This window comes from Anopheles coustani, chromosome 3 (assembly GCF_943734705.1).
Source record: "Anopheles coustani chromosome 3, idAnoCousDA_361_x.2, whole genome shotgun sequence".
Taxonomy (NCBI): Eukaryota; Metazoa; Arthropoda; class Insecta; order Diptera; family Culicidae; genus Anopheles; species Anopheles coustani.
In genome coordinates this window covers 14731452-14758861 of record NC_071288.1, presented here as the reverse complement: position 1 = coordinate 14758861, position 27410 = coordinate 14731452, and the positions used below count along the sequence as shown (strand labels likewise).

At 46.9% G+C, this 27410-nt stretch overlaps 2 protein-coding genes across 3 annotated transcripts in view; one reads left to right on the top strand and one right to left on the bottom strand.

Annotated features, from left to right (window-relative positions):
- Positions 1-1316: 1316 nt before the first annotated feature.
- On the top strand, positions 1317-4489 carry LOC131259152 (Kv channel-interacting protein 1). The gene is made up of 5 exons (XM_058260580.1): positions 1317-1472; positions 2268-2337; positions 2548-2618; positions 4091-4285; positions 4364-4489. The coding sequence occupies exons 1-5, from the start codon at positions 1317-1319 to the stop codon at positions 4487-4489; spliced, it is 618 nt and encodes a 205-aa protein (XP_058116563.1).
- A 4426-nt stretch (positions 4490-8915) lies between these two features.
- LOC131260174 (protein neuralized) overlaps positions 8916-27410 on the bottom strand; it is a 36199-nt gene continuing 17704 nt past the window's right edge. The window contains exons 1-3 of one of the 2 annotated variants that reach the window (XM_058261888.1): positions 16302-16467; positions 11075-12819; positions 8916-10985 (exon numbers count right to left, since the gene is read on the bottom strand). In XM_058261888.1, coding sequence (XP_058117871.1) covers positions 10719-10985; positions 11075-12819; positions 16302-16467 — 2178 coding nt within the window. In that variant the 3' untranslated portion in view covers positions 8916-10718. Of the gene's footprint in view, positions 10986-11074; positions 12820-16301; positions 16468-27410 lie in introns of those variants that run through there. The other variant, XM_058261954.1, reaches the window with a different exon arrangement.

Here is a 27410-nt window from a genome sequence, read left to right as displayed (position 1 = left end):
TACAGCGGGACGCTATGAGAAAAACTATGAAAAGCGAATGTCGACATGGTCTTGCTCAGTTTGACTCCTTGCAGGAGGGTTTTCTTTTTGAGAACACGGCTCCCAGCATGGCTAGAACACCGTTACGTAACATAATTGTCAGACCATTTGCTTTCGAATCTACTGCACCTCATTCGGACGCCATGTGACTTTAGTCGTAAAATACTGCTATCTTGCCAGGAACCCCGTTTTTTTATGGAGCGATTAAGGTTTTTCTTGTTGGCACCGATGTTCTTTTTGGCCATTAGAAGAAACTTTTATTCTGCTGTCTCAAATACAATTTTTCTTTTCTCATATTTTTTTTCTTGTTTTGATGATGAACTTTGGCTCGTGGTGCTTTATAGTAATGGAACTCATAATGGGGAATACTGCACTGTTTATTTTTCTATTTTTTGCTGGACCGCAGAGTGACTTTTCGAGGAGTAAAACATAGACTTTCCAAACTTCGTCCTTACTATAAGCTTGTTTCTTACAAATGTTTCCCTAAGCAATTTACTCACTTCATCCTTTTCTATTTCATTACAGAGCTTCATCCCTGTGTTCCACACCTTCCATGGTCGTACCAGATCGCACCCAAACGAAAGCTCCGAGCTGAAACTAGGAGGTCATATCACAAAATAACCAATCAATCGCAATCCAAACAACTAGTCACGTACCGCTGGCTGAAACTAAACTAAGCCAACAAGCAACACGCCGAAAAGGTCATGCCTGGATCGAAAACTTCAACTGCACGCTTCAGCTCGACAAATGTTGCCAATGTGCGAACAAACTTCGGTGGTTAGTGACTAAGTCCGCCCTCGATAGGCATACGGTTTCGTTTATCGAAACTTTCCAACGAGTGGATTTAAATACTTGGTGACCCCGGGTGAACGCAGGAAAAGGGAAGCGGTAGTTTGTAGAGAGTCGCTTTGGTTTTCCTCGCTCCACTCGGCAACCGGAAGTGTGCAGTGAATATACGTGAAATCAAAGATAATTAAAGTCCACCCCGGTGGCTAGTGGTGACCAACTTTGGAATTCATTTTTCACTCCGTAAACCGGTCGTCGGACCGTTCGTTGTGCTGCTGCTCGATGCATAATTACGTTAGCACAGAGGGAGAAAGTTCTGGGTAATAAGCGAGACAGGAGGAAACAGCTTTAGAAATTCCTTCCTTTAGTGCACCGAAGGTCAAAGTTTTTCGGGGTAAGGGAAACCCATTCAGCCCGCCACGGAACGGAACGGAACGGAGCGGGAACGGAAATTTCGCTCTTGCGGTTTTCCCGTTTAGGTCGATGAAAAGATGGCTACCCCACCGGACAGTCCCATCGAGGAGGTTGTGTATGAGCTAGAGCCCGCCCGGGCACCGAAGCCGATTCCGGTTGCCCTCGAGGACCTCTGCCGGTTGACGAAGTTCACCCGCCAGGAGATCCGGGTGATGTATCGGGGCTTCAAAACGGTAAGTGAAAGATGGGACACGTACTTCCTATAAGCAGGTTTAGAAGGTTGGAAAGTGATTTGTGAGAGGAGAAATTTAATTAGAAACGCCAAAACCCTCGAAGGAGAATGAAATAAACTAACTAAGCGCACCTAACTAAATAGAAAGAAAAATAATACTGTACAACTAAGCTTAACTAAGCCTAAACAATCAATTATCTTTCAAAACTATTTATAAACATAAATGCATTTGCTCAATAAAATGTGTATACTGTAATAAATGATTTCATAGGCATATTAAAAAGCTGCAAAATTTAAAGAGGAAAATTTATTCTCTTGATAGAATTCGTAAATACACATCTACATCGTACATCAAATTTTTCCTGCTTAAATTTCCATTTTCTCAACCTGTAAACTCATTCCTCGTCTTTTATTGTTGAACAATTTAAGCATGCAAAATTATGACACGATCAAACTGAAGTGTTGAATGAATAATTCAGTAGATTGTGTTTGTCAAGAATAAAAAACAAACAAAAGCCACACTCCACACACACGCACGCACAGCCAATGTTGCTGTTCCATTTCTGATTCAGCAGCAATTTTTCAAATGTCAGAAGTTGCAAGATTGATTCCACCGGGTGATTTCTTTCCCGACACGTTCTATGTCACGCACGGAATGTGTGATGAAAGCTAGGAAGTAAGAACAAATGGGAGAAAAGGAAGGGAGGGGTGGGAATTTCAAATCCGTCACTTTCTGCACGCCACATCGCACTCACGTCGGACGCTCGATCTTCTTTCCCACGCCTTTACTCCCCAGGAGTGCCCGGATGGGGTCGTCCACGAGGATAGCTTCAAGGATATCTACGCGAAGTTCTTCCCGCACGGAAGTAAGTCCAATTCGAAGTGCATTAGTGTGACACCACGCTGTTGGTGCCTCTGCTGGCTGACCCACATCCGCCGGTGGTCATTATTAAATTACCATAATTTTCTCACCTCTTTCGTTCTGCTTCTCTATTTCTCGCTGCTACAAATCACGTCGTCGTCGCCGACGGAACGAAAAAAATGGTCAACCGAAATGGATCGCATGCCGTCCGCAGATTCCAGCCTTTATGCACACTATGTGTTCAAAGCGTTCGATGTCAACTGCAACGGCAACATAACCTTCCGGGTGAGTGCCATCAACGAGGGGTGTCACCGTTAGCCCCCATAAGACATTCCCAGACCGTGTTCCACTTGCATGCCAAATCGCTTCTCGCTTTGCGGAAGAGCTTTCGGGGTGGAAGAAAATTTCGCACGCGTTTGAATCTATGCGTCTTCAACCAACTCGTTGACGCCAATCGTGTCCACACGCAACCAACAGCTCTTGCACAGAAAGTCACGCGAATCACGATCTACGTTTATGCTCACTCACAAACACTGAGGTGGAGGAGGTTCAAAGATGAGCCCAAACGTCGTGCCGAAATTGCGTCCAAACACGCAACCCGCGTTGTGACCGAGATAGCAGGGTATGAATGAACGAACGGAGCAGGAATGAATGAACGACCGGGCGGGAAGATTCATTTCGTGTTGACGGTCGCTTTGATCCTGGGAAGGGGCCCGGTCGGTGCCGGAAGTGTGTGTTTGTGCCTGTGTCGCTTCCATCGTTCCCGGGACCGTCGAAGGCCCGCCGACCAACCGAGAATGGATGAACGTAAAGTTCGATTTAAGTGACTCGACCATTAACACCAATTAATTATTCAACCGTACGTTTAGTCGCACGTTTAGTTTTCCTTTTTGTGCATGCTCCACCGTTCGCCCCAGCGTTCCGCCGTGTTGCGGGCGGATGGGTTGAAAATTAAATTATTGTAGCGTATTAGCCCGGACCAGGGCCTCCCGTTAGCTAAGGAGTCCACCGGGAATTCTGAGGGCGCCAAACCCGGAGTCGCGTCTGCTCACTTTTTGGCACACACACACCCAGTGTGAGAAGCTCGGCCACTCCATTCAAGCCTGTCGACAATCTTGTGCGACGTTCGAGCCACCGCTTTGGCGCTTTGAATGACTCGCTAGTTTGCTTCGTTTGCCAGTCCGCCAGAGTAATTATGAGCGTAATTAGTTTCTTTTCGCCTCGCACGGCTCGGGCGAGTAGTTTCCTGTTGTTTTTCTTTTCTTTTTTCTCGTCTTCACATCCAGTTTGTTTTTCTCCGGGACTTTCCCCACACCAGTGCAGGGGTTTATTATTTATTTGCCGAGGAATATCATTAACGCCACTTAAGTCACTTCCGCCATCGAGGGCCACCGATTGGCTGTCGGGGTAACAAATATTAATGTGTCGGGGAAAAAACGCTTTCGTTTCACGCAGGGTTCCCGTTCCGATTGTGGCAATCAATTTGCATGCCTAATCGCAATTTGTGTTCCGTTTCACAAACACTTGCTTTATGGTCACCGTTACGGCTTGATCGTGCAATCGTATCTTTGAATGGCGAGGGACTTAAGATAAGCCAGATATATTGATATTATTTATTATGAAACAAATTGATGCATGATTGATAATAAATTACAGCGAACCTGTTAGTTGATATTACTTTTGAAGAGGACTAACAGGAAACTTGTATAACAGATGAAAGTGACTATAACAACCAATTGGACACTCTTTTACGACAGGATCTGCTAGTCACACTCTCAACTCTATTGCGCGGTTCAGTCTACGAAAGGTTGCGGTGGACATTCCGGTTGTACGACATCAACGGCGATGGGTGCATCAGTCGAGGCGAACTCGGCGAAATCATAACTGCCGTACACGAGCTAATGGGCCGTCGACCACATCAACCGGACGACGATAGGAAAGCACGGGAACAGGTACCGTAGAGTCGGACGTCCTCGCCCAAATGTGGTTGATGAGATGGTTGTAATACTTATACGTTCTTTTCCACCCAGGTTGATCGGGTATTTGCGAAGCTGGACCTCAACCAGGATGGGATCATCACGATCGAAGAGTTCCTGGAGGCGTGTCTCAAGGATGAGGTCGTCACGCGGTCGCTGCAGATGTTCGACTGCCTTTGATGACCGTCGACCGACAGTGTCTACGCGGGATCGCGCAAGCCCGACCTAGACCGCTTCGCGTTGATCCATCTCTAAGACAGGAAGGAGGATCTGGTCTAAGGAGCGCCCGCAACGCGGGCTATCCGAATACACCAGAGACCTCCAGATAACTGAATAATTTAAGTGCGCGAAAACATCTGTTAACGGTTTGCTCATGCATGAGGTTAAGTTTACAAAATACACACAAAAACAAACAAGCACACATACGAGGCAAGGACGAGACGGGTATTTGCCGGCAAAAGAAACAAGCAACAAACACAGGAGTAAATAATCCAATTCTTCCAGCTTGCATTTGAACCCGAGTTGTTTCCTAGGGAAGGGGAAGAGAGCACCAGCAGCAGTGACAGTATAGGAACCGGCCGTTTCCGATCGGACAGTTCCCATGCTGCTCCGGTCCATATCACGTTCCAGTACATCTACGAAAGCAATACATTATGTTGATAAGAACGCAAGGAAGCTAAAACGAACGAAAACCGAATGCACCGAGCCGTGTTAGGGAGTTATCGAATACATTTTTAAACATTTTGCATTAGTTGTGTTATCCTTTTGGCGTTTCCTGGACGAAGGTAATAAAAAAAAACACCCACATTCACACAGGAACGGACCCGGTCCTAGACTTCATTCGTCCAAAGCGTTGGAATGGCGGCAGGCCCGAAAGAGCTGTAGCTGATGGCAATACTTGCAAGAATACAATAAAATAATGTGACAGACGTTCTACAACATTCAGCTAGAGTCGGCTTCGCAAGGCTAGAGAAAAACAAAGCAAAACACACTCATACATCTAATAATCAAACCATAACAAGTTTATAGAAGTAGAAATTAAAAAATTGTGAATAGATTAACTCATGATGTCGACGTTGGGTTCTGTTTCTGGGAAGCAAATAACCAAACAAAAGCAGAAAACCCGTTCATTGATCATAGCTCCTACATAGCGCAGAGGAAAAGGCAGCTAACTATACGTCTTAGTTGACAATAGACAATCGTTCACCAGCTTCTAGGTTGGAACCGGAACATGCAGGACATGGTTGCAAAAATGACACGGTCGACATTTGACACTTGGAAAACGCTGTAACGTGTTGGAAAATTTAATTGAAAGATCAGTGGCCATATTTCGAGTACTACGATTACCGTACTTATCATACTTGTTACATACTACTAGAAAACATCTTGTTGTCCCTGTGCTAATTAAACCTGCTGTACAGTGCTGCCGAAACGATTTTAAAAACATTTCAAAACGAACCGAAATGGTAACAGTATTACAATTTGAATACGTTGTTTTTCTCTTCGCCGTATAACTAGTAACAAAACAAAAAGAAACGTGCTAAGGTGTACGAGCACGAGGAAAACACATTTAAAACTACTTAGATCAAATCAAGTAGAACATGAGAGAAAAAGTAGTAAAACAAACAACATAACACATAACAGAATATAAGTAAGATAACTAACATAACACCAAATCTACCGATAAGTAAAACAGTAGAAAACAAAATGTCGTTCGTAAGTAGATAAACGCTGAACGAATGAAACAGAGCTGTGCAGACAACGGACGGGCGGGAAAGGGTGAAAGAGAAATAAAAAAGCGAAAAACACGGATCGCATAAAGTAGATAAGATTAGTATCGCGCCGAAATGCCATCAACATAGAGACAACGCATTTTAACGTCGCATTTTAAATCAATTAGCATTGGACGTCCAGCATGCAGTGTGGCGGAGCGGACGTTTTAAAACTCATTGAGCGGAAAAGTAAAACTCATTGGATCACTCTCACTGTTTTCAATACTTGTTACGAATCGTGCGCTGGGAGTTGATTGGGGTATCTGGTATCTGTTTGTATGTCTACTAGTATGCATGTGTTTGCGTAAGAATACACAAAATTTGACGATGAACTTTAAAAGAAACATTTGCAACGTATGCCAATGATTTTAGACAGAACAGCAACGCTAGCTATGGCTAAGTTGAAGTAAGTGAAATACGACACACAGATACGACAGCAATACTCTGGATCGGTAGCGGACAGCTGGTTAGAATACACGTGCCAGGTCATAGAATATATCAACATCTAACATCTAGAAAAAGCCAAAGCAACGACATAGTCACAACACAAGCATTGGTGCCAGGCCGTTTATCCGAAGCTTATTGAATCCTTATCGTAGGAATGCTAGAAGATTGGAAAACAAGTAGAAATGAATACACCCCAAAATTGTTAATAACAAGCGATTGGGAATCGAACCCACTGAACACTCCTCTAAAGCTTGCCAGTACAGGTGAATGTACTTACTATAAACAATAAAACTAGTCAAATAGAGCTACGTCAGTGTCTATATTACAAAAAAAAGAAGAAACATACAATCTTTCAATGAATCCTATTCCTTATTCACCACGATTGTTCAAATCACCATTTATTGCAATACTAATTTAGTTCGAATGTTCATTCCAAGTAAAATGTTTAAAAGCAACAAATATTTATTTCTCAATCATTAAGCCAATCAAAATGAGCGAAATGAGCTTACACTCTGATTTGCTACCTTAAACTAATCTTATTTGTTTACGTAAGAGTGAGCACACTACACTGGAATTGTACTAAGGTTACGAAATATTTCAAACCAGTTCATCTGCATCTCATGTCGAATGTACAAATGGTACGTGTTCTTAAAGATAAAAAAATACCACAAACTCACACACAAACTGGAAAATTATACAAACCATACGGATTTCTAACCATGATAGCCAAATCAAACACAAATCACACAATCAAATGTATGGAATATTTCTTTTCGAAGGAAAACAAAAGGTCATAACGAAAACGAAGCCAGTATTGCCTGTGAAACCAACACCTCAAATGAGCTCTATTTTTCTAAAGTAACCTTAAATGTTATACATTGAACTGAATTGATACTATGGATACGTTTTCTCTACACAAGTTTCCTGGGAAAAAGCTCTTAAAAGACGACACAACAGGCGATGATGTGCAATTCCTGAGCCTCAAGAAGCTCTAGCCATCGACATCGAGACACTAGAAAAGCGCAATCGAATCAAACGAAATCATTCTGTCAATTACAAACGATCCACGATATTGAACGATCATCCCGATTGCCCCGATTTTGACTTGCTTCAGGAAACCCCCCATTCGCATTCACCACACACGGTTGTTTTGCTTCCTTATCAACTTCATCTTTACACTTGTTCTTCTCCCAGCAAAGAAAAATGGGGTAACCACAGCGTCAGGAAGATGAAGGCGTGAATTGAACAGACGCGCCCGCTTACCGGCCGATGCAAGTCTGAACGTTTATTGAATCACTTCACTGTAAATCGAGAACCGTTTTTAAATGTACCTGTGTATAAAGTAGAACATAACGAGAATTCAAATTGAATGCTTACATAGAGACAGCAAACAGCAAATCAGCAATGCATGGTCGTTATGCCTGTAACATGCGGCAAACGTTCAAGGATATGAGCAAGGAAAAACACATTCTCTCCCACCAAAAGAACTAGCGACTAGAACTACAAGTATTGATTGAATCGATAAAAAGATGGCGAAAAAAGTATAGTGATGATGATTAACAGACGTCCGAAAAGGCGAACTTATATATATATAAACAAACAAAAGTAATATATATATATATATATATACTTATACATAGAAAAAAGACAACAAAAGCACTAGTAACGCGTTGAAAAATTGAAACGATCGAAAATCTGCTAAAAGCATGGCATGCAGTATGCAAAATAGAAAACAACAAAATTGTTGATCCGAATCTAGAAAGGTAGATCAATCGATCGAAGTGACAGCATTTGAAGTGTAGAAGAAACGCGAAAATTGTGGTAAAGAAATAGTTTAAAAAAAACTCACAATGAAAAGGGACAATTTAAAGCACTTCAAACATTTTAAACTCGTCCATGTGTTGTTTATGACGGTTATATAAAGAAGCTAACGAATCAGTTTGAAACCATACAAGTTACGTCCCTCGACTTGTTTCTCTTCTGCACAAAAATGTCCTTGTTATGACGCTCGTCGGAGCGGAGACTACTCACCCGAGCGAACGCCAAGTGCTATGGTTAGGTTCAACAATTCGACTGCAAGTCATAATACACCTCTTCTGCTCCATAAGTCATGGAGTTTGTGAACGAAGGGAAAACATTCCGGCACCGCTGTTTAATAAATGAAACTGATTATCAATAAGTGTTTACGCAATTGAAAACCCTAACCGTCGACAAACGTTTGTAACAAAGTGCACATCCGAAAAGAATACAACCGACATCCCCAACACCATTGAAAACAACAAGCTTCGTTTAGAATTTGTTTTGTATTTAATAGTTGATCTGTTGATATAATCTATCTGTTTATGGTTTGAAATTTGTAATAGTATTGTCACAAAAAAAACAAGATGTATAATTCCTCATTCTTTACTTCGTACCTATAACAATAAATTATCATCAAAGACTGTTGCATTCATCTACTACAAATAAATCTTACATTCGCTCTACTTCTTAGCCAGAAATTGTTTGGTAGTGACCGGTTTGGCTGCCGGTTTTATTTTTCTACATTCCCCTATCGTTCCCTCGTTTCCATTAACTTACTGGCCAAACGTCCTTATCCATTGCCAACCCGCCCACCGTCAAAAGGAAACAGCTAGAGCTTCTTACCATTTGGCGACTGAGAAAAGCAGACTCGAACCTACTTAAAAGCTATCGCATAATTCCAGCACGACTTCTTACGCACAAACAACAAAGCGGATCCAAAAGAACAATAAGCTACGTTGCAACTAATGATTGCCCGTTTTTGCGCAATAAGCATTCCAAAACTGCTCCCAGGTAAAACAAGTAGAAAAAATACATCGATTTGTATGTGTCAATAGTTTTGTTTAATTTTTCTTCTTTGCTTTTTCGACTCTTTTCTTGCGAAAACTTAAATTTGTTGCTTTGACTATTTGACTAGAAAATAAATTAATCAAACTACACTTCAGACTGTACGCTTAAACTAGGGCAACATATCGGATGGACGAATCGGTTTTTCGTTTTGCTTTTTGCGCCCATGTGCCTTATCGATGAGATGAGATTAACGTAGAAATATTAATTAACTATACACCAGTGTAGGAAACTTCCGAACAGACGCATAGTTTTGTGGTTTGCCCGTAAGCCAAGACTGTCTGCGACTCGAAACTACTCCTAAACAATTCTACTCTATGCAACGTACACGAAGCGCGCGCGCCCTCTTTCTCTTGATTTCTCTCTGTTTTTGGAAGTGACTTATTTGGCAAAATTGTTTCGCTTCTCCGTATAATTGCCTTTCGATCACAAGCAACCGCGTCTACCGTCTGGCCAGCGCAGTCGAAACCAATAAACACGATATGGAACTAATTATACTGGCCTTGTTTTACTGATGAAGGAATGACTGGCGCATAAAACCATCGTTCATCGGTACCATCTATCGACGGGGGGGTAGTATAAATGCATTTCACTTTCCTCCAGCCCTATGATCGCGTGCATAATCGATTTTGGTTTTGCTGTGGATATAACTTATCCAGCCTTTTACTAACCTATACACGATTCGCTTACAAACTAATCAATTGTGTGTTTGTGTATATGCTGTGTTGGCGCTGTTTGGGCCATTCTTTAATAGGTTGCAGGATTGGCTACCATCAAACACTAACCATCTAAACAAGCGCCTCAAAGGTTTCCTTCTCCGTATCCTACTTCTTGTTTTGCCAACAGAATCCTAAATGCTTTTTGCCACTATAAATTTTGACTACACAATAATTTATCTTGGTTTCCAATAAACTATCGGTGTTAATTTATGTTTGCCACAATTTCCGTCTGTGGTTTGCATTTGCTTTCCACCACAACACAGACGCGTGTCGAGATTATCCTTTTTTAACAACAACTACAACAACAACGACAACTGCTACATTCGAACGCTTCGGTGTTCGATCGGAGTTGAACTCGCCATATCATCATCCTTCCCTTTCCCGTTAGTGCTATAGGCTTTTTGTATCTATCGCTGAATCACAAGTTCGCAACTGCTAATCACATGTCCGTGTGTGGGTGTATGCTCTTTCCGGTGGTTCACTGCCCTGCTCCGCGCCCGTGACGGCGAGGAACGTGGGGCATTCGATCAACCGGTGGAGGTACCACTTCTTTGGCTATGCCTCGAACCCAAATGATGCCGGGTGGTTCGCTGCTCGCTTCCCCGCTTACGACTTGTAGGTGCGGATGACGTCACGAATAACGGCCCGGCAGAGCGGACAATGTCCACCGCCGATGCCACGCCACTGCTTGATCGCACAGTCGTAGCACATGCACATATGGCCGCACATGTACAGCACCGAGTCGATCGGTTTCTCGAAGCAGATCGTGCAATCGACGCAGTTGGTCGAACTGTAGATACCGCCGGCGGTCGTCGTGGGTCCTCCGGTGGCGAGGGCCGAGTAGTTTGCTGCATTGTTGTATGAAGGAAGCGACTGTTGAGGAAAAGAAAAGCGTTCCGTTAGTGATCCGTTGCGATTTACGCGAGGGTGCGTCAATGTAGTTCAAAATGATCGAAACCTACCTCAGTATAACCGTTGCTAGCAGCATAGCTGTTGTTGTTGTTGTTGTTGTTGGTAGCCATCAGGTCACCACCGGTTCCGGTGGAGCCGGTGTGTGAGGAAAGCGACAGCGTCGACAGTGGGACGGACAGGGTTGAGGCGGAAGCGGTCATACCACGGGCGGTCACAATCGCCGCCTGTGCGGTATGCTGCTGTTGTTGCTGCTGAGTCAGGAGATCGGTCGGAGGCAGATTCACCACGAGCACGGTGCCACCCGGATTGATCTGGATCATGTCCGGGCGTACGGTGGCAGTGGCGGTGGTGGTCGTCGCCAGGGCACTCGTTGACGAGCTTCCAGCGAGTGTTCGGCAGCTCGAGGCCGCCTCAGCCATCACGGAGTTGCTGCTTTGCATTTGTACTTGAAGATTGCGTACCGATTGACTAGTGGTTGCGGCCAGCGACGAGTGTGACCGGGCCTCGTAGATGCTGGAGGCGCACGAGGAAGAACCGGTGGGAACCGGCAGCGTGTGACTGAACAGGCGGACACTCTGCGTCGAGCCATACACATCGAGGAAGGCCCACAGCTGCAGCGACTGGTCGATGTGCATGATCACCGACGGTGGGCCACCGTTCTTGCTGATCTGCACCTCGCCGTTCACCGTCACGCTGAAGCACAGCTCGTCCCCACGGACCAGCGTGGAGGCGACATCCTTGCTCACCACCCAGTACTCCGGACGATCGAGCAGCATGTCGGAGTCATCCGGAAGATCGTTCAGCTGCAGGCTTGCCGGGTCGCAGGACGTCAAACCAAGCGCCAACGAACCGACGAAGATCGAGTCCGTCTTGAGGATCTGAATGATGAGCCGCTCACCGATCTTGATTGGCCGCGGCGAAAATACGTATCCCTGGCAAAACTCGGTGTCGGCTCGGGTCGCGACGTACCGATCGGCGGAGAACTTGATGTTACGCCCGCGCACCGGATGGAAGGGAAGAGGTAGCAGCCCCGGTGCGGGGCTATTGTAGCGAACCGAGGTCGTCGGACTGAGTGCCCCACAGTGCGCCACCGTCGGCGGTCGTTCCTCCATCAGCTGGTGGTTGTGCTGGTTGATGCTAAGCGATTCCAGCTGCGGCACGATCTCCTGATCCGTCGAACGACGCGACTGACTCTGGGCATGATGGTGATGGTGCTGCTGCTGAACTTGCACCTGCTGATGATGCTGCTGCTGCTGCTGCTGCTGAGCCTGGAACATGTAGATGCGCGAATCGAGGAACTCGATCGCGGTCGAATTTCCGTACACGTCAATCACGGCCCACAGCGGACCGCGCGCATCCACATCCGTGATGAACACGCCCTTCTCCTCGCCATTGATGCCGAAGTGGACATCCCCGGACGGCGTCACGTAGTAGAACAGCACATTGTTGCGATAGCAGTACCGCTCGTTCAGGGCCTTCGCCCAGAAGCCGGGTTTGTTCGTTAGGTCCGGACACGCGTACTTGGGCAGATTGCCGCGCAGCGACGCCGGATCGTTGCAGGTGAACCCGAACCGGATCACACCGCTCCAGTTGTTCGAGATGTCGAGGAACTTGACGCAGACGCGCTCGTTGACGCGCACCGGCCGCGCACTGAAGGTGATGCCTTTGCAGAACGACTCGTACCGCTTGGCGACGGTGCCTTCGCGCGAGATCCGGATGTTGTCACCGTGCACGTTGTGGAACTGTAGCGGGGGCAGATTGTTCGGGCCGGGGCAGGACGATGCACTTCTCGTTGCTGTAGGAAGGAAGAAAAGGAAATGAAAACCATCCATTAGTAAAAGAGCGGGACACACACATTAAGAAAACGATTTCATCAAACAGCTGGCAACGATCGTCCTGGAAAGGAAGGAAACAACCGCCTCCCTCCTAGTGGAACGAAAGACGAAAGGAAGGGACAGATCGGAACATCGGAAGATCGAATGTCAGCAGAAGCAGGTGATCGATCTTCCGGTGCGCTACCGCGCAGCAGGACGGATGTCCATTAACCGGGTGTTCACAACACAACAGCAACAAAAAAAAAACTTTAAAAAATCGGAACGGAAGAAAAATCCGAAACGCGAAAACGGCACAAAAAGAAGAAACAGAGGGAGAGAGAGAGGAAGAGTGAAGTGAACAGACGAAGAAAGAATGAAAGCAAAAACGCTCAATCGGAAATGGTACTTCCGACCGCCTTTGCTGCCCTGATTATGCCCTGGTTCCCTTTACGCCCCGTGTCTTGACGCCTGCCACCCGGTCCCGTTTCGCGCCTGCCCGCTCCCCCCTCCACCTCCCCCGTGGTGTATAGATGATGGCCGGCGCGGCGACATCCGGTGCCGACGATTTTGATCATAACGGTGCCAATGGCGCAATGCGCGTTTCCCTCCTGTTCCGTTCCTCCTCCTCCTCCTCCTTCTCCCGGACACATATCATTATTATTACTCTCTCTTCTCTGCCACGGTTCGTCTCAATCCTTGTACAGCACAAATTTGTACTCGCTGTGTACTTGAAATTATAATTTCGGCCACCGCAGCAACCCGCCGTCGCTTAGAAACCCTTCATTTCTCGAGTTGGGGAAGGAATACATTCCGGTACGATGTGTTTGCTTGGCCGGTTTGTCGTCCTGGCTGACGAGCAGGCGCATGTGCGTTCGATCAATTAAATTTTAATGGTCTGAACAGCGAGTTCGGGCCCCCGAAGGAGGCGCACTTTGGGCTGAGGATTTTCTTCCGTTCCTCGTTGGAAATCCTTCCTTCCGTTCAAACGTCTCTCAACCGTCGATCTCTCTGTCTTCTGAGGACAGGAAGCGTGCTTGAAGCCACCGACCGCTGGGAGGAGTCAAATGAAATGGCTATGAAAGGGAAATAAATTATATCCGCCGGTAAATCCCCAGTCGTCGTCGTCGTCGTCGTCTTCGTGAATGATTGCGAACGACTCGTCCGAGAGGATTTACTTTTAATTATAGCCCATCGGATGGTCCATGAAAACCACCACATCTGGCACGCCGAAAACCCACGTTGTGATGTCCGGTGCGATTTTATCGTTCCACGTCGAGTACACACCCACGACGCAAGGCAGTTTTTCCCCCTATGTGTTATCGTCTCTTTATTGCCCAGCGCGGGCAAATATTTTCAATTTTACGCCGCAACGAACGCTGAGCGCGAAATCCCCGAAGGAGGAACACTTCTACCGCACTGCTACCCTCTTCTGCATTGGAAAAAAGAGAAAACGGTGTCGGAAAATGGACAGATGTTGATTAGAAACGCAAACCACTCCCCCGCCACAACGATCCTCGCTCGGTCGGTCGGGGGTGGATTGTGCCGTTTCCTCCCGGGCGTACAGGGATTTTCTTTTCCAAAGGGCAACACACACAAAGCGGGGGAAACCGAAATGCAGAACATCCGATTCGTCTCACGTTTCCTTCACGGCGGCATTTCTCGTTCCTTTTCGTTTCTTCGTGCGTCTTCGCTCGCAAGGATGAAGGACAAAACTGGATCGACGGATTGCCGTGGTTCCCGAAACAGCTGGGCTTGAAAAATGCATCCAAAAGGGGAAAAAACATTCACCGACACCGAAAAGGTCGATCACTTTCGGTTACGCTGGTACAAATTCCCAAGACAGTAGGACAGTGTTTATGACATCCCGTTTCCTTTCGCTTAAAGGCGCATAAAAAAATCGCATTTTTATGCGTAGTAAGTAGCATACAAAAATGAGACACAGGGATGAAAAAAAAATCTTTTCCCGACAAATGGTAATTTCCCGACCGCGAGGGGGAAGAACTGGGGAATAAAACTAACGCCAGAGTGAGTGTCCCAGGCGCACAAAAAAAAATGGTTACATCCATCTCCCGACGGTGGGAAGCAGACGGTTGTCGATCGAAAGAAAGCTATGACGAGACGGTAAAAAATGGGATCGGAGACGGAATAATAATTGGCTGACCGGTCCCCCGCCCGGGCCCCCGAGGAAGGGGACGGGAGGGGGAAAACCGACGTCAACCGCCGGTGGATGATGCTGCTTGCGACCGGCGCAACCTGGCGCCAGTCGTCACCGTCGTCTTCTTCGTCGGTCGGTTAAAGATGCGGTGGGAAAACGTTAAGTGCAGTAATGAACATTTTTGTGATGCCTCCCAGGCGAGGCCGCACACGCATCTTCTCCCGGGGCTTCGGCACAGGCTTTCCACAGGTGAGGTAGGAATTAATTATTTGTCGGATTGATTATTACAACATCGTGTGACGGATGGCGACGACGACGGCGACGACGACGACAACAAACAAACGAATGGACGAACGATGGAACGCGGAAAGAAGAGTTCTCTCTTCGGTGGAATTCTTTCCGCCCCTCATCGACGGTCAGGAATCACGGTTGGAAGATCGTACACAAGCGATCCTCGTTGTACGCACGCATATGTGGGCAGATAAACCTTGGGGTGGTTACGGTTGCCGATTTTCATTTCATTTGTCCGCAACAACCAACCGATCCATCCGGCAAATGATAGAGGCGAGAGTCGGCCTCAAAAGCCAGCCAACCCTAAAAAATAAACTGACCACCGGAAACGTTTGATATCTTATCCTCGGTGGCTCGCAAGGAAAGTCCGCCAAGGAAGGAGGGCAAGATTTTTTTATGCTACTTTTGTTTTCCGTTACGGCACGCTGGTCTTCATAATTCCTAACTACACGGTAAGTAAAAACGGGGGAAAATAAGCCCCCGAATAAAATGCCAACTATCCGCGTACGCAGTCAAGCTGAATTAAATAATACCCTTTTGCTACCCCTAGAGCTGAAGAAAACGAAAAGGTTTTTCCATCCCCCTGCATTTTAAAAATGTGTGCCCTCTCAAGTGTGACCAAGGATGTGCCGGGAAACGGCCGGATGCAAGGGGGAAAAAGTTCGTTAAAAACGGTTAGTCTTCCGCGGCAAACACGCAGACACAGAAAAATATTACGCTACGTTATGTGTGCGACGCGCTTTTAGGGGATGATGGTGACGATGATGATGATGGAAAACGGTGCAGCTGCTTGCCGTACATTTCCCATCCTTGGCAACGGAAATCCCTACAGATACATCGGCGAACCCCGGGGAAAAAGAAAGATCGGGGAAGAAGGATCCTTTACAAAAAGGAGAGAGAGAGAGAGAGCGATCAACGCGCTGAACCAAAAGGATCTTTACCGTGTTGCGCGTTGGAAGTTGCAAATTTTCTTAGCTTAACGTTGTTGAGTTGAGTTTTCGTTTTTTTTTTACTAACCTAGTCCCATCCGTTTCTTGATCTTCTTCAGCACCTTCATCTTGTTCTTGATGGGTGAGAAGATTGTGTCGTTTTTCTTGTTCTGCTGCTGCTGTTGCTGCTGTTGCTGCTGCTGCTGGTACTCGACGATTGCGACACCAGAACTGGTCACGTTCAGTACACCCATATAGAGGCCTATATCGTTCCAGCCCGGCGAGGCGGAACGCAACACGGCAGCGAATAGGAGTCTCTGCGTATCCTTTTTGGCTACAACGGCCAAAATGGAGTAGATTCGGAACAGGAGTCGGTCCGAAAGGAATCGAAACGAGCGAGAGCTTCAGTCCAACTGGGGGCACATAGTAATCCTTGGGCTGTGGTAAAACTTTCTCCGGACGCTCGTTTCCGTTCTTATGCGCGAAAGTTTATTCGTGTGGGGGTTGTTTTCTTTTTTAATAACAACCAACAAACACACCCCGTCGTTCGTTTTCCGTGCCGCGTGCGGAAACAACAATCAGATACAAAGGCAGCACACACCACACTTAGCACCAAATCACCAACACCGCGAATAAACAACCAATAAAACCGCACGAACTGGGGGGGTCGTGGAGCTGGAGATGATGGGTGAGGGCAGAGGAAAAAGCTTCTCCCCTTTCGCCTGCCTGCCGCCTTGCCTGTTTACGAATTTATTCCACGCGAATCATCCACCGCGAAAATGCGAAATTGGCGATCGAGGCACGCCGATGCGCGAACTTTGGCTTCCTTCAACCTTTTCAGCTTCTTCCTTTCGGCGATCGCGCGCTCGATCTTTTGCTCGTTTACTGGCGCTGGTTTGCTCTTTGTCTCTCTGCAGCGATAACGACGCGCAAGTTCTCCTTTCCTTCGTCCGAGGGGGGGTAGTTTCTCTGCTCGTCTTCTTCTTCCGCGCGGGACCGGAATTTCGCGATCGTCACTGATTTTTCCCACGGTTCAAAAACTTTTTACTCCGCGTGCCACCGCGTGCCAACCTTCACTCTCGCGCACACACTCAAGCACTATAAGGTGCTGACCCTTCCCTGCCTGGCCCGCAACGAACGATGAGACGGCCGGACACAAAAACACACAACTTTGACTCTCTTTTATCGCGAACGGCGGTCAACCAGGTTTGTTCGGTTTTGGTGCAGTGTTTAATTCAAGCACACTTTTTTTTCGAATTTAAAGTAACTGTACAACTTCAAGGAACACAGTTACTGTTGGTAAAAGTTTTGATAAGTTAGTTTCTTGGGGGCTCGACGATACCACACCGCGATCGGACGGGGACGGATTGGATCAGACAATCTCAAGCAAACGGGACGTCTGTACCGATGGACGGTTCGAGCTGAACTGACTGCTCCGATGAGCACGACTTGCGTATTACGACTCGCGCCAGAGAGAACCCACGTTCCCTACCCACCGAGACCACCTCAATCTTCACCCTGCCATTGCCTTCTCGCTCGAACGCACCCCTAGCGCCGTCCAACCCCCTACGAACCGCGACAAACCCTCCAGCAACAGCAGCGCTGCGATGATCTTTCGCCATTGCTCTCCTCTTCTCGCGACTTGCTTTACGGGGTTCCGGGGAACGCCAAGCGAACACCCGGCCAGAGGCGGTTCCACTCTCTCGCACGCACACGACTTTATCGCTCTCTTTTGCCCACCCGATGGTGTCTCTGTTATGCTCGTGCAGCATAAATTCGACCTGCATACACGCACCACTGGCACCGCACAGGCCACTACCAGGTACACACAACAAGGGTTGCTGATGCGCTTCAGGTCTGCCCTCCGAAGGCGTCTTCCAGCCCGAAACAGTTCCATCTGCTCACTTTCCTTATGCTTTGCCTACCTTTGGCAGGCAGTATATCTCCGCGAGAAAGATCTATCCTCCTTTCTTCTTTTGCAAGTTCTTGATGCGTTTTTGCTTTTTTACTGGCCCTGGGTTTTGTCTAAACTCAACTAAGTTCAGTTTTTTGTTACTAAACGTTCATTTACACCATACCCAATATGGAACATGGTGTGCATTAGAACAGGGCAGTTTCCTAGTTTATGTTTCCTCCGGTCGTGAGCCATCCGTAGACGAACGCCGCTAACTAGCCGTTCTAAAAGCGCACAGCATGAACAGACCATTTTTTCTACTTTCAGCCCATTTCGAACTGAAGACGATTCCTTGCTTGATTGCGATCGTGATCGACCCCTTTCAGCTTTTCCCACAAAACTTGCGCGCGATTGAGGCGCCCCCAAACCTCCCAACAACACAACGAGTCTGGTGGGTCTAGTCTCTTTTCCTCGTTTCCTCGAAGGTTGCCACCCCATGATCTGTCTCAAGATGCTCAGCTTTGCAGAAGGGTTCCCTTTTGGGTCCTTGGATATCTGCGCGAAATAGAGTTAGCAATGAACCCCCTAACAGAGACAAGGAGGAATTTCTTTGCAACGTTTTAGAATATTACACTCTCTTTTTAGTAAGAAGTGTTCAGGATTCTAATTTAATTCATTAGTACAATCTCGTTCCAAAAGTTGGGAACTTTATATGTCCTCCTTAATTTGATCTCCTATTAAAGATTGGAACTGCATTAGTACGATCACAGACACTAGTTCTTCGAAGTTCAGGTGAGAACTGATAACGTACTAATTGCCAGAAACGATGCAACCAAACTTCGGATCAGTTCACCTGGGGGCCACCCAAACGAAAGCAGTCAAATATTCCTCCCCGGCGTGCCCTTAACTCAACCCATTAACGGTCCGATCGTCTGATTCATCACCGAGCGCTACGCTCGAAACCTCCCGAGCACCCTTAAGAAAGGTAAAACTCGTAAAAGTATCATTTCCCCGGTGAGTAACATCCATCCATCCAACCTACCAACCATCCGTGGCCTGCCTGGTAATGGACCTCGACGCTATCTCTCTGTCTGTGAGCCCTCCCGGCACGTAGACGACCTCCAACGAGTATGGTTTGGAGGGCGGGCGGGCAAGCGCGGGCAGTTCCCAAAATGTGGAGAGACGCACCGCGTTTGCCACCGAACGCTTTACAAAGTCCCGTGTGGTTCAAGAAAAAGCCGTGTGAACATTTTCAGATCATGTATTTTTCATGTTTCTCCCATGAGGTGAAGCTTCTCGTGACATCGACTGCGAGGCAGAGGAGGGAAGGCAAGTGTTAGGTCGGGTCATTTGAGAGCTCAGTGCATCTTCTCCTCGCATCTCCCCCCCCCCACCACGGTTCTACCGAAAATTTGGACCATCCAAGTTTCCCAGGGCACGGTCTTGGTTTCCTGCGTGCTCCACTCCACTCTCGACGCTAATCCCGGGCTTTGCGAGACGCCGAGACGAGACCAGTTCGGAACGAGCCACTTGCATAGGTATTAGCGGAAGATGATCTGCGAAATGACTGGGGAGAGAGCGAAAAGTCAAAACAAAAAACCCCTGAGAAAGTCTTTCATCCTCCGGCGAGTTGCCGCACTTAATGGCCCCATAGATTGCCACAGTTTCTTCTGGCGGAAAAGGTCTTAGGTGACTCCTATCGCCCGGCAACGGCGTTCTCTAACTCGTCTGCGGGTTCCACATAACCGTTTATAAAGATGCCTCTTTCCGCGACTAACCTAGATAAATTGGCACACAGGAAGAAGGTTTTTAAACGTCGATGGAAGTCAATGGTAGCCGACAAGCTTAAGATCTGCAGCATGTGAAACGGAAACCCGGACGTGCTCTTTAATTGATTCCTCAATTTCCCTCCACCCTCAGGTACTGATGCTCTCGGTCGGTGCCGATACGATCGTTAATGGATGTCAGGTTAGATTGGTCTCTCCGTTTTAGAGCTTCAATTCGCACAAAGTTTTCATCCGATCGGATCGGGGCGAGAAGTATTTATCGACTAGGTAAACGAGAAGAAACAACCACGTATAGATCAATTGCCACCGTTGGTTCGGGCCTTCGCTGTGACTCACTCGACGGCAGAGGATGCGATAAATATCTCTCCAAAAGCTCGGTTGCAACGGTGGTATCCCACGATCACGACCACGACGACGGGAGGGATACGATCGTCGGTATGATTTGAGGTCTGATTTTACGAGCCCCAAAATAAGAAGCTTCTCGATTCCCACAGGTTCTGGACGACACTAATGCGACATCTCCATCGTCCACCTTCGCGCGATGAAGCGAACTAAGAAAATCATCTCACCGAGGCCCCGACACACCGACCTCCAATCAGTGCGGCGGCATTTTTCCGATAGGACGACACACTGATTTTCTCACGCTCGGGGCTGAAGCCGGCCGTCAGGGTTCGAGTGATAAACGCCGAGACGTTCGAGTAAAAGTTTCCAAGAGGCGCAAAAACACATCACCTCATCCCGTCGAGGCCACGTCAGCCGGTGACCGCGAATGGTCTCTCTCGCGCTCGGCTGACGGTTCCCAGCGATGATCGGCGTAAACAAGCTTTTTGTCATAGGTAATGATGGAAAATTGACTCCATCACGACCGATTGACGGATGCGCGAATGGTTGCATCGCAACAAGCGTACTGCAAAAAAAGAACCAAGTACCGGGACCTACGTCACACTCGGCTCATTCAATCACGGAAAGGAAAGGAGGAATAAAAACTGTTTCCTGCCTCCATTTGTTAGACAAAAGCGCTGGTTAAATAGCAGCAAGCAACAACCAACTGAATGGGTTTAATTAGTTCTCTTTGGAAGACTTGAAGATGACCACTGGAATGTAGTTCAATAATTATTCTAAATGAACGCAAAATTTTGTCGCTAACGAATCGATCTATTTCAATAGCCAATCTGTTTCGGCTACAAAGAAACCAAGTTTGCTCAAATGCAACAATCTATTTTTGTCTCTAAAGAACCAATCTTTGTCTCTAATATTCCGTGTTTTGGCCCTATTTAAAAATGTGGGTATTTATCAGGGTTTGTAAACTTTGATTACAAACGTGATCGCGAGGTAGATGACAAACGACAGGTGACAGATTGTGATTAGAGTGATTAGTGATGGTTCGGAGTTAGATTGATAGGATCGCGAATAAGTCCAACAAAAGGAGCGGAGGAAAGGTGATAAAAAGGGGTCTAAAAAAGCCATCGATCTTATTCTATTGGAAAAGCGATACAAATCAGTTTTAATTTTGTAACGCCGCGTAGTAAGGATTTTAGCTAAAATAAAGTTACAAGAAATTGTAGTCACAGTAAACTTTTCCAAGAGGGTTCACACATACATTCTTTACAATAAACAATAAATGGGTTATAAACCAAAAGATATACAGGATTAGCAAGTATCTTTGGCAGCTATCAATGTACTATGCGGATTTTGAAGTACAAACAGATGCAAAAATTTACTGTCAAATACCCACAATTATTTTACTGTTTCTTCTGGAAGAGCCAAAAATTGATAAACAAAACTTTATAATATTGAAGCAACACAGTTGCCTTAGAGACAAAAGTTAACGCAATATTTGTGTTAAAAAATGATTGACTACCAGCACCGGCTATAAATTTAACAGGTCTGGAAAAGTCATTTGATCCTTAGTCGCGTTTATTAGAGACTGAATTTCCTCCATAGGTTTATCGCACATGATTGTTGAAAAGGTAAACAAACCCCTACCGCACAGCTTAAGGATTTAAAAACTCAATAAAATCGTACAGCCGAATTTCTAACAGCATTTACCACACCCTCGCACATGTCGATTGCTGAACAAACTGTAGAAATTGGTCATAAACTCCCTCTAATGCAACCGCAGCACATGCACCGCAGTAAGTACCACACATAACGGAACCTACCGACTCGTCGATGCCTGATTGTGAGGCGAGTACTTTCCAATCAAACGGTTACGTACAAATATTGATTTTCCCATGCCCACGGGAGAGGGAAGGACGGAAAACCTGGATGATCATCGCCAAACAGGCGCGATCCATCGTTTCGTTTTCTCTTCGAATCAAGCGACGCCTGCGGTTCGCTTCTGGGACCGGTGAAATACCGGTGAGGTGCCCCAAAGAGGGTGAAAAAAAGGTGTTAGATCGCACGGGCAGGCAAACTACACCTACACAAATTTGAACACTTTTCCAAATCGACGCCGCGCGACATCGGATCCCACCGTGTTCCATCTGCCTCGCCTGGAGGGTTTTTTGGGACGTGCCCAACTCCACCAAGCCCTTTTTGGGGTGCGTGTTTCTTTTATTGTGACCGACGGGGCGACCGAACGTTACGCCGTGGTGGTGGTTATTGATGGCGCGGTTTTGAAGGGGTTGATTTGAAAGAAATTAGGCGACACGGGACTGGACGAACAAATGGCCGGCGGAAATTAATGTCAGTGGTACAGCAATCATTCAACTTCCAAAATCACTCATCCCCCTCCGAAATCGTGGATCAACCAGTTTTCCATAGTGCACCTCTCACGACCAGATGCTTGGCTGACTAATATAATGGGGCTCGAACTGTATCTCTGCTTTTTTGGAGCCCACTTTCCCACGCGACCTTACGAGAAACCTCTGGTGGGGCGGCTCTGGCTCGGACGTGCATAAAGATTTAAGAAGTAATAAAACCTTCTCCCTAAGTCCCCAACTGAAAAATGGTGCCGTGCGATCGTGCGTACCGTGCCTCGTACTGCCAGAGCCTTCCTGGAAGTCACGCACGTTCCGGAATTCCATTCACCCGGCAGGAATTCCACGCTGTCCGCGGTCAACGATTCGTGGCCCTGCTCCAAGCGGACCGTGGAGGGGACAGTTAAAAAATTATACTTTTAGGAAATGGAAAGAAGGTAAGAAAAAGCTTGCGTACACATAACTCCACACACCCCCTCACAAGCAGTGGGTGCCAATCCATTCGAGGACAACACCGAGGACGCGCTCCCGCCAACAACAAACTCATCATATCGTCGTCCGGAGGTAAGAGAAAACAAGAAATGATGTGTCCCCTTCTGGACTGAAGGCTCACGATCGCATCGACCTTTGGGAGTAGAGGTTTGTTTCTTCATGGGGCGGTGGGCGAGGGTGTGTTTGGAGCCTCCGGGTGTGGGTGTGGAGGTGGTGTGCCTCTTTCCCATCAATAGTTAATTTTCATACGCCCGCTAAATACCGCGCACGACGATGATCGTTAGCTGGTTATGTTTGCTGAAGCACCTCCAATGTCTTCACTCTTTGTCCCTTTTACTCGCGCTCTCTCTCTCTCTCTCTCTCTCTCTTGCTCCCTTTGTTAATCTCCTTCACTCTCCCGTTGATCCATTGCTCAATCGATCGTCTTCAGCTTATGTTTTAATGTTGTCTCCGTCAGAGATTTCTTGCAACGGTGTACAACTTCCATCATCCGTTTCACTTCGCGATCTTGTGAATTTGATCCTTTCTCTCTCGGGCTCTATCGACGTTCGGCTCTCCGTGGCCGGGATCTTACCATCAAATCCTCTCGCGATCAACCAAAAAACCCCCCTTTCGCGGATCCTCTGATTTTTCTCATTGTTCGCTCTGTTTATCTCGCAATCCAATCCCGACATCCACAAGCATAAACCAAAAGCCAAAAAAACAGCCAAAGTTTGATCGTCGCGGCAAGACACAAACAACTGCAAAGATCGAAAATTAATGCTCCACAGTAAACAGAGAGTGGAAAAGGAAAAAAAACCGAGAAAATAAACCATGAAATGCGCATCGGTGCGCAACCATTTCCACTTCCCGATTCCGTTCCATCATCAAGCACATCATCATCGGAAGAAGCGGACAGAAAAAATGCAGAAACAAGTTCCTCCCTTCCTGCTAATTCGAGAAAGCCAATCAATTATGAACGTTTTCGAGCATCGCCCGCGACTCGCCTTTTATGGGTCGCCCCGGCTAAGTAACACCTTCGCCACGGTTTTCTCGTTTCCCCGTGCGCCAAAAAGTTTACGCTCGTCCGCGTGGAAATTAATTCTATCACGCTCGCAGCCGACTGGTTCGATTTCGATTGGATATTGCACGAGATTGGGAAGCGATGTGTGCGAAGCACCGATTCGATATTATGCGAGATGAACGAAAGCTTTACTTTGTGTGCGCAATAAAGAGCGTTTCATTTTCGTTTTATTGTATGGTCCTCCAAGCTGCGAAATGCCTCACGATCCAAATTACAGTATTATACAAACAAATTGGCAGTTGGTTAATGGTTATGTTAAGAGGCATCATCAAAATATTCTTTGCAACAAGTTAACATTACACAAAAGAAAGATACAAAATTTAATAGCTCTGTATTCAATTAACGGATCAAAAGCAAATCAAATGAACACCACTGTATATTCTGGGAGCTTATGCGCTTAAAATTTTTAATAGTTGAAGACCCCAAAACGGTGACAGTGTTGGCATTGGTCAGATGATCGCACAATAAAACGGACCCCGATGAATGGGATTGCGATCGTCAAGCGGTTTCCTAGTTTCCATCATCGCCATTCGCGATCTCTTTTTCTTGCGATCTTCTCCGTGTCTGCCCCACACTGGAGCACATATGATTCGCGACTGCATGGCATGCTCGGATCGCGAAGTAAACGAGACTAACCCACCGAATGATGATTCATTCGCAAACTTGTTCTCTTCTGGGTCGCAGGATCCAACAGGTTCTTGTTTGTTAACGCTTGTCGGTGGAGGAGAACTCCGGGTTTGAACTTCCAGTACCCCCACAGCACGATACATCACGGCGAGCAAATTCATAGGATGGATGCAGTGGAGATTTTCTGATGCAAACATATTGACACACAACTCAGTCTCTCGTGAAGGCTGTGTGTAATATATTCAGTGCGATTGAGTCATTATTGGACTACCTCTTTCATTAACTTACGTCATGATCTTTTAGTTTTGTCAAGTTTTCTGAAGGCTCGGCTGGCAAGAGACGATTGAGTTATTTTCAACGACGAGAAAGCAACTGGGTGTATACTTCCCATCACGGCGAATCTCGTCGTGCTGATAGGTCATAGATCACTCTTTTATGTCTACAAGGGACCAAGAATGATAGTACCATCTATAAACTAAAGAGGGTTGTACTTTTTAACGATCGAGGAATCATTAAAGGATAATGCATGGCACGAGGGACATGCCTTGTGCAAATTATAGGCTTCCCGTATGGATACCCTTCGAGCAAGAGGAGCTTTATGGGAACTCTTCCCATTTTATATAGCCCAAGAAGACACGGTCGGCACAGAACACCTCACTTATGAGATTTCTTTTGGGGGATGAGCTCTGCAAAAAGCGTTGATTTTAAACCCATCGGATCGGATCGTTTCACACCGATGCACTCGAATGCGTTCCCATTGTAGGCTTCATGGTTGAAAAGGAAACGGATTCTGAAGTTTTCATTCTCGACCGCAGTGCAAAAAAGAAAATAACCCTCCCCGGACTCAGCTTTGTTCAAAATGAAAGTACATCCCCCGTGGGATTGGAGGATCACGATCGGTTGCGCTCCAAACACGATGGCCAGCGATGCCATTTCTCTCTAAGAGCGCTGTGGGAACCTGAAGCGTTTGGTAGAAACCCAGTTGCAGCAATGGCTTCTATTGCGACTGCCGGGGCAGCACACAGTGTGCTGAAGTTGTTTCCGCCGTCGCAAGGTCTCGCGCGGTCACAATATAGACAGCCGGGTATGCGCAACACCTCCCCAGCCCTGGGAGGCAAAAACGACACCCTCGAGGTTCTGCCGAAGTCGGTGTGGATGGAAAACACTCGCCCGAAATCCTCCTCCTCCGAGGAGACGTTGGGTAGACGCTTCGCACGGACTTCGAACGGTTTGGCCTGTGGACGTGCCGTGGATAAAATTATACGTTTCACCGACTATGCGACTGTGACAAGCGGTGGGAGTCGAGGGGGGGCAAATGATCCACCGCCATCTCCACCGTCGTCCGCGGTGCAAACGCTGCAAAACCGTCGTGGAAGCGTCGTTCTCCGGAAAGTGATCCTCAGCCCCCGCAGGGTGACAAGCCGTGCCACGGTAGCGCGAGGTCTCACACACAACCAGCCACAGCCAGCACTTAATGCATGGGAAAATATTTTAATGGACAAATCGTGGCAGGTTGAGGGCAACGATGTCTGGTCAAGAGGGGTTTTGTGGAGGAACTACACGCAAAGTTGTGACGGTGCACCAGAGCTCATGATTGATTTTTCGTCTGCCTCAGAGTCTCTGTCACATCGGTTTCCTCCCGCGCGATTCTAGGTCTGGAGGTGTTTTCCTCAGTTGACTCCTTTCTTCTCCTCTTCCTACTAAGCTACCTGAAGCTGAACCCTTCATCAGTGAATACCGCAAACTGGAAACCCAGAAACCGCGTCGAGAACTCGCGACAGTCTCTGTTCTCTTCCTCGAACATTTGAGCTCTCGCGTCTCGGTTCACTAACCAAAACAAAAAAATAGGAACGTAACCTGCACACTAAACGGTGCTCTTTCTCGGATGTTTATCCCCAATAGCCTTCAACCACGAGCTAATGCTTAAATTGATTGTTTGAACTTTTCTCCTACCTTCACGAACTTTTAGAATTGGATGCGGAAAAGTATTGTACTCTTAGTCAGTTAATTATGGAGCTCATCATTGTGTTCCAATAGAGTAGAACCAAGTCATTTGAAAAAGAATTCTGCCCTGAATGTCTTTTTCTCTACAGGCGAGAATCCTAACATAATGCTCTAGGTGGATAAGACGGTCTTGTTGAGCGAAACTTGTTTATTTCCCGTCAGGCGAATGCTCGATCGCATAAAGCAGCATCATTACAGTGTGTACGTGAGAAGCTAACCTCCATACCGAGCGGAGTTAGACTATCGTTTTGCGCGGGATTCCGGACCACAACTTTGCACATCCCCCCAGCCAGAGTAAATTGACGTTTACCAGTGTCGACGATGGCAATCTAATACCGCCACCAACACTGTGTCGGTGCACTACGCCGTACCACCATTTACTACAACCGCAACCAGCGTTAGAAACTCGGCGGGTGAAATAATCGGTCGCCTCACCGGCGAAATGTCTGACGCGGAATTGGCTATTTCAAAGAGGGTTAGGAGTATACCGCGCCATGGATGACATCAAATGTAGCCGTTTGTTGGATGGTAGAAGTGCAGAAGAAAAACGAGAAAGATGAAGCGAGTAGGCCCCTAGGAGTAGCGAGAAACGGTGCAATGACATACACGGCGCATCGGGAGAAACACC

What these genes read in the sequence shown, in the direction of transcription:
- LOC131259152 (XM_058260580.1), top strand. Translation starts at nt 1,317, where the DNA reads ATGGCTACCCCACCGGACAGTCCCATCGAGGAGGTTGTGTATGAGCTA. An exon ending in TGTATCGGGGCTTCAAAACG is followed by an intron (nt 1,473 to 2,267) that starts GTAAGTGAAAGA and finishes TTTACTCCCCAG; the next exon opens with GAGTGCCCGGATGGGGTCGT. An exon ending in ACGGCAACATAACCTTCCGG is followed by an intron (nt 2,619 to 4,090) that starts GTGAGTGCCATC and finishes CTTTTACGACAG; the next exon opens with GATCTGCTAGTCACACTCTC.